The 12,636-nt window shown below is 35.2% G+C and overlaps 1 protein-coding gene across 2 annotated transcripts in view; it reads right to left on the bottom strand.

The window, feature by feature from the left end:
- Nucleotides 1-12,636, bottom strand: part of LOC125649463 (TPR repeat-containing protein DDB_G0287407-like) — a 116,196-nt gene that overhangs the window by 70,124 nt on the left and 33,436 nt on the right. For both annotated transcript variants that reach the window (XR_007360708.2, XM_048877014.2), the window contains exons 14-15: nucleotides 9,358-9,406; nucleotides 128-270 (exon numbers count right to left, since the gene is read on the bottom strand). Coding sequence is in view for 1 of the 2 variants with exons in the window: in XM_048877014.2 (XP_048732971.2) it covers nucleotides 128-270; nucleotides 9,358-9,406 (192 nt within the window). In the remaining variant the exon portion in view is untranslated. The remainder of the gene's footprint in view (nucleotides 1-127; nucleotides 271-9,357; nucleotides 9,407-12,636) is intronic.

The raw sequence follows: 12,636 nt of genomic DNA, 5'->3' as shown, positions 1-12,636 counted from the left end.
CTAGTGTTTTAATGTTGTTTAAAGGTTTGTTGTTTGGGTTTTTTAAATTTCACAGTTTATTGTTCATACAGGTTGATTAATTATTGTATCATGTTGAAATAAATTTTCAATTTCTTAGGAAACTTACTTGATCAAGTGAGACAACACTGGCAAATTAGTTAAAGTTTCTGCTAATTTTTCTGTGTCTTGTAGGAAGTGATATGCAAATGGCAGTTCTGAAGATATTCTTGCTAACTCATTGTTATGTTCTGAGAACAGTTTGGGAAGTTTCTGAAAAACAAATTGTGGTATGCGATTATTAAATAGGACATTTCAGGTGCATTCTCCTTACTAAATTCAATGGCGATTTGAGAGCATAATATATATGCACAGTAGGGATTCAGTAATCCAGTTGCTTCACTTTTCAGACAATTTTCTGTTGGAATCTAATTTTTGCATGTTATTTTGTATAGTTATAAAATCAGGAAGGCGTTCCAGATCTGGATAGTCAGGTTTTACTACAAAACGTTAAAATGTACTGAAAATTGTATCATTAAAGGGGTGTGGACACGATTTTTGATCGATTGAAATCAACAGTGTTTTGTTATAAAAATAAAGATCTTTTATAAATATGTGGATTAAATATCTTTTTACACAAGATGCATGTGTGCATGTATACATAACCTGGTTCCCTAAATCATGTTTGTAAACAAATTGTTAATTTATATCTAGAGTGAGACAAATGTACATCTCATGGGATTGTAAATAAATGCTTGTAAACCATGTGCGGATGTTTGTTAGAACACCAAGATTTCTAAACAGTATGTCATATCTCGACATAAATTAATCAATTTAGGGAGCAAGCACAAAGAAGCAAGAACTGAAAATTTTCTTTGTAAAAGCTCTTTTCTCCAAAACTGTCAACTTTGACGCCATGTTGATAGCTGAGTCATGTAATATGTAAACATAAACAGGGCTCGTGCATTGTTTTGAAAATGAAAAGTTTGGAAATATCCAGTACATCTTTGCATCAGACAGTATAACATGGCTATAGTGAGTATACTTATGAAGAATTACTATTTAATCATAATCAAGCAATTTTCATTCTCTGTATAGAGAACATAATGGCCACAGAAAATTCGAGTCTGCACCCACATCCAATGGCTTTTCAATGTCAATTTAAAATAAAACTCCCATAATCTTTTTTATCTCGTAAAGTCACATCTCGCTGACTTCAGATCATAAACTTACGTATGCCATAGTAGGCTTAACAAATAACAAAATGTAATATCAATCATAGCTGGGGCATGATGATACACATGTAGATGTGACATCACAGTCTTATGTTTTGATGCCACAATACAAATGCTGCAATAGCGGATCTAATGAGGAGACTGTTTTAATATGATAAATCATGGCCCTGCTGTTCTTGAAAATCTTTAAATCTTTAACCTATATATCACCATTGAAAACTTTGATCCCTATTGTAGCCCCACCCTACACTCAAGGGGGGGGGGGGGGGAAGGGGGGTATGATTTCAGCAAATTGGAATGTAAAGTATTTCAGGAAGCATTCATATAAATTTCAACTATTCTGGCCTAGTGGGTCTTGAATACATCTCCCTCCCCTTAATGTACTGCATGGCATGGAGGAGAAAGCATGAACAAGATTGATTGATTGATTGAATATTGTTTAACATCCCTCTCGAGAATTTTTCACTCATATGGAGACTTCACCATTGCCGGTAAAGGGCTGCAAAATTTAGGACTATGCTCGGCGCTTACGGCCATTGAGCAGGGAGGGATCTTTATCGTGCCACACCTGCTGTGTCACGGGGCCTCGGCTTTTGCGGTCTCATCTGAAGGAGCAGGAATATAGACATTATGAATTCTGATGAGCCACATAAGAGAAGTGCTCATAAACTATTTTACACCCTCCACCCCTCAGATCCACTATAACTTTAAGGACCAGAAATTGGATCCTCCTGTCCCAGCAATATGTACATCCACAAATGGCATTGATGTATTGTACAAAATTTCAAGTCTATCAGATAGGCCATATAGGAGGAGAAGCGTTCACAAGCTATTTTAAAATCCTCCATCCCTCTTAGATCCACTATAACTTTTAGGAAAATAATTGGATCCTCCTGTCCCACCAATATGCACATCTACAAATGGCAAGGAAGAATTGTACAGAGTTCCAAGTCTATCTGAAAAGCCATATAGGAGGAGAAGCGTTCACAAGATTTTGTGACAGACAGACGAACGGACAGAAAATATAAAAACAATATGTCTTCCCCTGAAGGAGGGGAGACATAATTCTACTAAAATCCTGAGGCATAGACATATAATTATATGTCTCTGACTATAGACAATAATTTTTGTATGATACATCAACCTGTATCAAAGTATTACAACATGATTCTAAAACTCCTAATACTGAATTGTATGACAATTTATCAATTGAGATTACATGGTAATTCACCTTTCCTTTCATCATTCATGATTTACAGATTAGCATTTTGTCCAAATATGCAATCTTCAAAAGACTTTACAAAACCATGCACCGTAAATCGAGATCTTGGTTCATAATTCACAAATTAAAAAGAGGCCCACAGGCCTTATCGGTGACCTGAGTACATGTACTAGTGAAAAGTATCACTACTCCCAAGGGCTATGAAATTTAGAAAAATTTCCTGTTCTGAATATCTAAGCTTATTTAATTCTAATGTTTAGCAACAGTATAAAATAAGATGTGTTCTTAAAACTTCAATGCCCTCAAAAGAGCATACATTGATGAAAGTCTGTACATAATATAATATGTGTATTAACATTTTAAAAACATATGACTAATCTGGACCCATCCTAGAATCAAAACCCTGGGTTGTAAAATTCACCATTTTTTTGCACATCCTTTTCTGCTATTCCTAAGTATGCATTTAGATTTTATAGAGCATCAGCAAGTTTAAATACTGTAGAATAGTACTTTTTTCCGTGCGGTATTAATTTACGCTATGTACACAGTCACAAATTTTCCGCGGAAATTTATCCCAGCATACTTAAAGTAAATGAAAGACATTAAGTGGCAATCTAAGAAATCCGCCCAATTTTCTACCCGCAGAATAAACAGAAATTGTGATTCCGCGGACTTATGAACCCGTGGAAAAAAGTATGTTTACAGTAAGTCCTTCAAATCATTATTATAATTTTGACACCACCCTGAAACCAAACCCTTACTCCTAGGATCATGCAATTTACAATTTTGGTAAAGGACTACTTACTCCTTCTAAATATTTATTTAGTTTCAATTTAGTATCAATAGCACTAAAGAATATGTTAATTAAACGTTTTACACATAAACACTATATACGGAGTTTGGCCCCACCCTGGGGTCAAAACCCCTAACCCGAGAATCATGAAATTTACAATTTTGGTAGACGCATTCCTGCTCTACAGCATTATGCATTTAGTTTTTCTTAAACAAATTTGCTTCTAAAGAAGAAGATTTTTGAAAATTGGTCAATTTTGGGCAGTTTTTGCCCCACCCCTAGGGCCCCAGCGATGCAGGAGTCCTGAAATTTACGATTCATGTCCCCCTTGTCCCATGGATGCTTCATACCAAATTTGAAAAGAATTGGAACAGTAGTTATCAAGAAGAAGTTAAAAATGTTCAGTTGTTAATGCACAACCCACGGCAACCAATTGTAATAGGTCACCTGAGTTTGCTCAGGTGATCTAAAAATATTGGGTGTGTATTCTCTTATATGCAGCAGGTAGCATCGAAGCCCTCCAAAATTGATATTGCACTCAGAACTCCTTGCATAGCTCGTACCTCATATTGCACCTCGTACACTGACCTCGGACGTGTTCAGATTGACTCCATATTGAGGATTTTCATGCATGTGATCAAAACAAAATAGTTCTCAAACAGTTTTAAAATGGAAAGCATGGAAGCAGTTAAATGTCTGTATTTGTTGGTCTTATGAAATTCTAATGCAACTGTTTAGTAATCTGCATTTTGATTGACTCAGGTTTGAGACAGTTAAACAAGCACTATTGGGATGGAAAGCTTTGAAATTCGATTGTGACTTCATCACACAATGACATGAAAGTATAACATCAAGCATAAATATTGTGACTAGGACTAAATGTACTTCATAAAACAAAAGCAAAACTCATTAAAATAATATGTAAACATCAAGCAAAATTGCAGTAGAATGGGAATAACTATCTTCTCATTTGTTAATGCTGACTTAACGGTCGCAAACATCCATTTTACCGGCTCTGCTTATGCGACGGTCAAATAACATTAATGGTTGCATATAACAAATGAGAAGATATTTATTCCCTATGTGTATGCCAAAGCATTCCTTTGCAAACTGCAGCACGGTGGAAAAATTGTTTGTAGCCATCTTTAAACACAGAGTGGAAAAGAGTAAACAGGTAGTTCCAGTGAAGAAATGTAACAAATCGGTGCATATCCCTACACCAATCACATCCAAGGTTTGTGTGATGTATAGCCGAGCATATCCCTACACCAATCACATCCGAGGTTTGTGTGATGTGTAGCGAAGCATATCCCTACACCAATCACATCCAAGGTTTGTGTGATGTATAGCCGAGCATATCCCTACACCAATCACATCCGAGGTTTGTGTGATGTGTAGCGAAGCATATCCCTACACCAATCACATCCGAGGTTTGTGTGATGTGTAGCGGAACATATCCCTAGACCAATCACATCTGAGATTTGTGTGATGTGTAGTGGAGCATATCCCTACACCAATCACATCCGAGGTTTGTGTGATGTATAGCGAAGCATACCCCTACACCAATCACATCCGAGGTTTGTGTGATGTGTAGCGGAACATATCCCTAGACCAATCACATCTGAGATTTGTGTGATGTGTAGCGGAACATATCCCTAGACCAATCACATCTGAGATTTGTGTGATGTGTAGTGGAGCATATCCCTACACCAATCACATCTGAGATTTGTGTGATGTGTAGTGGAGCATATCCCTACACCAATCACATCCGAGGTTTATGTGATGTGTAGCGGAGCATATCCCTACACCAATCACATCCGAGGTTTGTGTGATGTGTAGTGAAGCATATCCCTACACCAATCACATCCGAGGTTTGTGTGATGTATAGCGGAGCATATCCCTACACCAATCACATCCGAGGTTTGTGTGATGTGTAGCGAATCGTACGAGGATTGCAAATTGTATTTCACCAGGCCAGTTGCCATTGAATTATGCCATAAGTTTACAACAGTTGACAGGGAGTTGATGTACATGTAGCTGTTCTGAAGAGAATCCAGATGTTATGTTCAAGCAATTAAGTAAGCAATTTACGATGTATTTTATAGACTGGTCAGTTTTGTTCTAGATGAGGGCCTTCGCTTACAGTGTCCTTTTTGAATTACTAGGGTATCATCCAATCGGAACTCCACGAATGTCTCGCGCACTCGACATAGATCTCGGATGTAATACGATGGCATCCATGAGCGAATTTGATGCATTGTCAATTGTGGCGTCACAGCAATGCATCAAATTCGCTCATGGATGCCATCGTATTACATCCAAGATCTATATCGAGTGCGCGAGACATTCGAGGAGTTTCAATTGGGGTATCATCACTTGTATATTCAACCCTTTTAATTCAATTTGATTTGACTCTTATAATCTCTTTAATTCTTTGAGATCATATTTTTCCTTGTTTCAATAATGTAGCCCTTCCAGAGTTTTAATACTGTAAAACTAGAAATCTTGGTGCTCTATGAAATTTAGCACCTTTGGCACAAGTGACCTTTTGCGCCAAAATTAGAAGTGTGCCAATGATTTCCATTCAATTGTTGATATCATCAATTTATATGAAGACGGTAACACTCAATCATAGGGTGCATCAATTCAGCAGAATGCTATAAACAATTCATCTAATGCTCACAATAATTTAGATTTGAAGATATTATTAATTATTTGAAGAGAACTGAATTGTTGCGCATAAAATGAATTGATGGTATTTTCAAACAAGTGGCCCATGGGCCACATCGCTCACCTGAGTCACCTTGGCCCATATCTAAAGATTTTCCATATATATTTGCATGTAAAACTTTGGTCCCTATTGTGGCCCCAACTTAACCCTGGAGGCCATGATTTTTACAAACTTGAATCTGCACTATGTCAGGAAGCTTTCATGTAAATGTAAACTTCTTTGTCCTAATGGTTCTTGATAAGAAGATTTTTAAAGATTTTCTCTATATAATTAGTATGTAAAATTTATTAAAACTCATGATGGAGGGAAACTTTAGTAAGCTTTCATGTAAATCTTAACTCCTCTGGCACAGTGGTTCTTGAGAAGAAGATTTTCAAAGATTTTTCGTATAATTATATTTGTATGTAAAACTTTGATCCACTATTGTGACCCCATCCTACCCCTGGGGGCCATAATTTGAACAATCTTGAATCTGCAAAATGTCAGGATGCTTTCATGTAAAGTTCTACTTTCCTGGCCCAGTGGTTCTTGAGAAGATTTTTAAAGATTTTCCCTATATATTTGTATGTAAAACTTTGATTCCCTATTGTGGCCCCAACCTACCCCCGGGGGCCATTATTTGAGCTATAACTTGAATCTCCACTATGTCAGGAAGCTTTCATGTAAATTTCAGTTCCTCTGGCCAAGTGGTTCTTAAGAAGAAAATTTTTAAATGACCCAACCCTATTTTTGCATTTTTCTGATCATCTCCCCCTTTGAAGGGGGCATGGCCCTTCATCTGAACAAACTTGAAAGCCCTTTACCCAAGGATTCCTTGTGCCAAGTTTGGTTGAAATTGACCCAGTGGTTCTTGAGAAGAAGATGAAGATGTGAAAAGTTTACGCCGACACCGATGCCAATGACAGACAACAGACAAATTTTGAGCCTTCGGCTCAGGTGAGTTTATGTTAATTTGGTGCTCCATACAGGTGATCCAAAATACAATGCACTTACAGACCCTGAAATGTGCTACTACACCTCCAAAGCGTTTCATTTCTTTCCGTGCAAAGCGTTCATCGTTCCAAGCAAAGTGTTTACTGTTCTGTGCAGACCGTTCAGCATTCCATGCAAACCATTTTGTGTAAGGATCATTCCATACATGATCAAGCCACGCCCATAGAAACGTGCAGACCGTTCAAACTACGCCCTTAGAAACTTATAGACCGTGCAAGTCATTTCGGCATGGGATCTAAGACATGTGGACATTGTTGGGAATTCAAGCAATTATTTCAAAATTTCTCTAAGACGGACTTTCAAAAATGATAATCTGCAAATTATCAAAACAAAACAGTTACTTTAAAACCATCAGGCAGAACAAAATCAGATATATTCGTAGCTCTTGAAGTAATTTTAAGACTCTTGGCATTCTCCAGCAATTGCAGGGACATGATATACATGTATCTCTGCCCTCGATAGTTTTTTTAAAATATAGGAATAATTTGTCTTGTTACACTTCTTTGATCAAGTTATATTAAATTTTTTTATCAAAATTCTTTATCAGCACTGTCTTCATAATGCAAAGATCGACCTGTGTATAATTTGTATATTCTACGCAAATTCCAAGGTTAGTTTGTTGTTTTTTTTAATTACCAAAATAGAGGTAGCTAATCCGGGTATTTGAAATTAGCATTTGTACAGAAAGTATGAAAATTGTTGGCTCCCATGTGTTTATAACGAGCAAAGCTCGGACGGGCCAAAGGCCCGTCCGCGAAGCAAGGCTCTAATGGTAACATGTATAAGTAAAATAAAAATGAGAAAATCTGCAAATGAATACAGATAATCTCTATATACGTTCACTGAAAATTTTGTGATCCATATGGGCGCCGCCATTATACTTTGTTCATTTAATAGTTGCTTCTACAGTCATTCGTGTTTTAATTTTGAATGCCAAAAATACAAGACTAACGTGCAATTTGTAATTCAAACATCCAGTTTGTTAAAAATAAATGGTATGGTTATTATTGTTACAGTCTTTAGCCAATCATCAAATAGAAAAACAGTAATACGACTAAATAGATGAACGAGTTCATGAGTTTCTTTAAATAAAAATATACGATATATTTACGCTTACTTTTTACCACTTTGAATTTATTGGTTAATTTTGTTTTGTTTTAACTGTCTTTTAAATTGCAAACGGGGTGTATTGTTGTTTATAATTGTTTGATTTGAAAGAGAAAAACGTCGAGGCTAAATGTGACGTCACAATGCATGATTTACGTCGGCTGGCGTTATACTCCCCACTTTAAATGAATAGGCGGATCCTGTAGAACTGTTATACTCGTATATCCCCATTTAATATTTAGATGTTATTGGGAGTTTAGTGCAAGGAAAATTTCATAAATAATTTATATTTTGAAATGAATTATTGTTTATAATTGTTTGGTTTGAAAAACGAAGAAAAAAGTCGGGGGTACATCTGACGTCACTATGCACGGTTTACGTCGGCTGGTGCTATATTCTCCGCGTTAAAGGAATAGGAGGATCCTGTAATTATCCTCATAGATATCCCCCTTTGATACTGGGCGTTTAGCGCAAAGGGAATTTCATAAATAATACATATTTTTAAATGAATTGTAATTTACCATACTGAACAGAATTATGACTATCACTTGGGACACGCCAATGACCATATCATGCTTCGCTCGGTCCAACAGTCACACCGTATATATATATATATATATTAATTTTTGTTTCTCATAAATGGATGCAGTTTTCTTTAGGTTTAAAATTGAGGCAAATACAACAATCTAATTAAAATGAAATGTTAGATCTGCTCGCAAACTCACATACATATATGTAATTGAAGAATCTGTTGATCATTGCTGTAGTTAGTCATTATTTGTTTTATTTATTCATTTATATATTTTATTAATTTCTAAATCAATATCAATCATTTTGATTATTTCTTTTTGTATTGAATTGTTCCTTCTTATCCAAGGTGACAGGTTCTTATCGACTGGCTAATACCATGTCTCGATGCACCACCCTTCCCCGCCCGATTTGCCTGACAAGAAGCTTTTATTAATCATTTTATCTGTTGCCATACAAGTTTATAAAAATGTGTACATGCAAACCATTCACCATTCCGTGCAAAAATTGTTTTGTAATGTTCTGTGCAAGTGGTGTAGTAGTACACTTCAGCTGGGTCTGTACTTCATCGATTGCTTATTCATATCCATGGCATGCATGCAGCCGGTGCACACAATATACAATTTCCAATACTACCAGGCGAAGTGCATGTACAATCCAAAACACAATAGAAATTCAGATCATGATAAAGTATAATTATACCTGTATACATTTGTATTATTTTCCATTTTAGATTAGATAAATTTCTTACCTGCTTTTGATCTTCAAAATAATGTGCTATGCATTGCACATATTTTTTCCTGTGAAATTATAAGAAAGTTAATGATACAGAGACAACACAGTTAATACAATGTAGTACCCAGAATCCTTTCATTTTCAGGCTTTATCTATTACAAGAGGCCCACAGGCCTTATTGGTCACCTGAGTATTAGTTAAAGGTATCACTAGCCCAAAGATTACAAAAGCTATAATAATAGTATCACTACTCTCAAGGGATATGAAATCTAAAATAACTTCCCTGTTCTGAATATCTAAGCTAAATTCTAATATTCAGCAGCAGTGCTTTTAAAAAGCAAATGCCCCTGAAATTAACTGCCAATATTGATGAAAGACTTTACATGAAATAAAAGCTATATGTCTATGGAGCGCCAAATTAACATAAACTCAAATAATTGAAGATATCTTTAATTATTTGAAGATATCATCAATTCAATTATTGCTCTCTTTAATTGAATTAATGCGCACATTAAATCAATTATTGCTCTCATCAAATGAATTAATGCATGCTTCAATTCAATTATTGCTCTCATCAATTGAATTAATGCACGCATCAATTGAATTAATGAGAGCAATAATTGATTTAATGCGCGCATTAATTCAATTATTGCTCTCTTCAATTCAATTGATGTGCGCATTAATTCAATTAATGAGAGCAATAATAGATTTGATGCGCACATTAATTCAATTATTGCTCTCTTCAATTCATTTGATGAGAGCATCAATTTAGTAGAAATATTGCTCGCAATAATTAATTTAGAGCTCGGTATAAATAATTTGATGATCTCTTTAATTCAGTTGAAGATATCTTTAAATCATTTACAATGCTTTTGTATAAGGAATTAATGCGCGCATCAATTCTTTTAAAGAGAGCAACAATTCAAAGAAATTGAAAGATATCATTAATTCAATTGTGGATATGTTGAATTGAAGATATCTTTAATTATATAGTTGCTCTCTCTAAAAGAATTATTGCTCTCTTCAAATGAATTAAAGATATCATTTTTTCAATTGAAGAGAGCAATAATTGAATTAATGCGCGCATTAAATCAATTATTGCTCTCATCAAATGAATTAATGCACGCATCAATTAAATCATTGCTCTCATCAATTGATTTAATGCGCCCATTATATCAATCATTGCTCTCTTCAATTGAATTGTAGCGCGCATCAATTCAATTGTTGATATCATCAATTCATTTGAAGAGATCATTAATTCAATTGAAGCGCGCATCAATTCAGCTGAAGAATTAATGCTATCATCAATTCAATAAATGCACGCAATTATTCAGAATTGAAGATATCATTAATTATTTGAAGAGATCTTTAATTCAACTGTTGCGCGCATCAAGATATCTTCAATTATTTGAGTTTATGTTAATTTGGCGCTCCATATATGTCTGATCTGGACATGCCCCAGAGTCAAAACCCTGCATGGGTTGTGAAATTACAGTTTTAGTAATCTTTTTCTGTTTTTTCCTTAATATGCATTTAGTTTTTATATATTATCTTCAAAATTAAAAAAGAATTAAGTCTTTCAAATGAGACATTTAATCACTATAACCATTTTGACCCCAAAACCCCTAACCCTAGGATAATAAATTTTACAATTTTGGTGAAGGACTACCTGCTCCTTCTAAACACCCATTTAGTTTTCATTTAGTATCAATAGCATTAAGATTATGTTATTCAAATGTTTTACACATACACACTATATGCCAAAGTTGGATCTGCCCTCTTCCTCAGGGATCATGAAATTTACAATTTTAGTAGAGGCCTTCCTGCTCTACATGACTGCGTAATTAGTTTTTCTTACACACGTGCAGTTACAGAGGAGATTTTTGAAAATTGGTAAATGTTTGGAAGTTTTTGCCCCTCCCCTAAGGCCCCAGGTGTGCAGTAGTCCTGAAATTTATAATTCATGTCTCCCTTGCCCCAAAGATGCTCAATACCAAATTTGATAAGAATGGGAAGGGTAGTTATCACAAGAGGCCCATGGGCCACATCGCTCACCTGAGTCACTTTAACACATGGAAAATGAATTTCCCATTGTTATTCCATTAACTTTTCAGGAGCCATGTCAGATTTTAAGAAACTTGATTCTGCACTATGTTGGGGAGGTTCAAGTACATTGAAATACTTCTGGCTCAGAGGTTCTTAAGGAAAAAGGTTTTCATAATACAGTTAAAACCAATGTAAAAATAGTTTCTTTGATAATGTCTGCATCTGAGCTCCAGGTGTCATGACTGTTACACACGTGATTTTGCATTATGTCAGGTATCTTCTATGCAAGTTCAAACTTTGTGGCCCAGTGGTTCTTGATACAAAAATTAAATTTTAAAGATTATTTTCTATTCAAAGACATGTAAATATGGTTTGCCCTATTGTGACCACACTTTTATGGCCATCATTTTCACAAACTTTATTGTGCTCTATATCAGAAAGCTTCCATGTAAATTAAATGTTGGGGTTTTTTTTTCCCGCTCTGTATCCCCATTTCATGATTTAACTAACTTTATTTTGTATTTTCTCCGATTTGCGTTATCTTCCATTGTATAAGGAGCATTTTAACAATTTTTAAATCCCCTTTACCCAAGAATTTTATTCAAGTTTAGTCCAGTGTTTCTGGAATTTAAAAGTGTAACAGACAGAGATGACGACAAGTAATTGGGTATTACACATGTCAACAAGTTCACAGACCGATGCTGTAATTAATTAGAGTGTTTTTAATAAAAACAAATGTCTTCCCAACTTTACAAATTGAACGTGCTCCAAGTTAAGTCTCATACCCTTAATGCACAGCATAACTGGAGAAAACTTACAGCTGTAACAAAGACATTATGAACTGCACTTTGTGCGTACAGGAAGATTTAATGACCAATGTCATAAGAAAATGCCTTGTTGAATAATCATGATTGTATATAAAAAGTTTCAAATTTATGCAGTATTCCATGAGCCATTTGTAGGAGAAGCATTCACAAATTGTTTTACATTCACCGTTCCTTTTGCATCCACCATAACTCATAGAAAAATAATTGGATCATCCTGTCATGATAATATGTAAATCTACAAATGGCAATGAAGTATTGTGAAAAGTTTAAAGTCTCTTTAATTTGCCATCTTGGAGAAAAGAGCACAAGGTATTTGACACCCTCCATCGTTCTTCGATTCACCACAACTTGAAGAAAAATAATTGGATTCTCCAGTTTAGTTTCTGTGGAAACAAAAAGGCTTATTTATATTTGGTCTTTCA

This window comes from Ostrea edulis, chromosome 1, assembly GCF_947568905.1.
Source record: "Ostrea edulis chromosome 1, xbOstEdul1.1, whole genome shotgun sequence".
Taxonomy (NCBI): Eukaryota; Metazoa; Mollusca; class Bivalvia; order Ostreida; family Ostreidae; genus Ostrea; species Ostrea edulis.
This window is presented reverse-complemented; position numbering and strand designations above follow the sequence as displayed.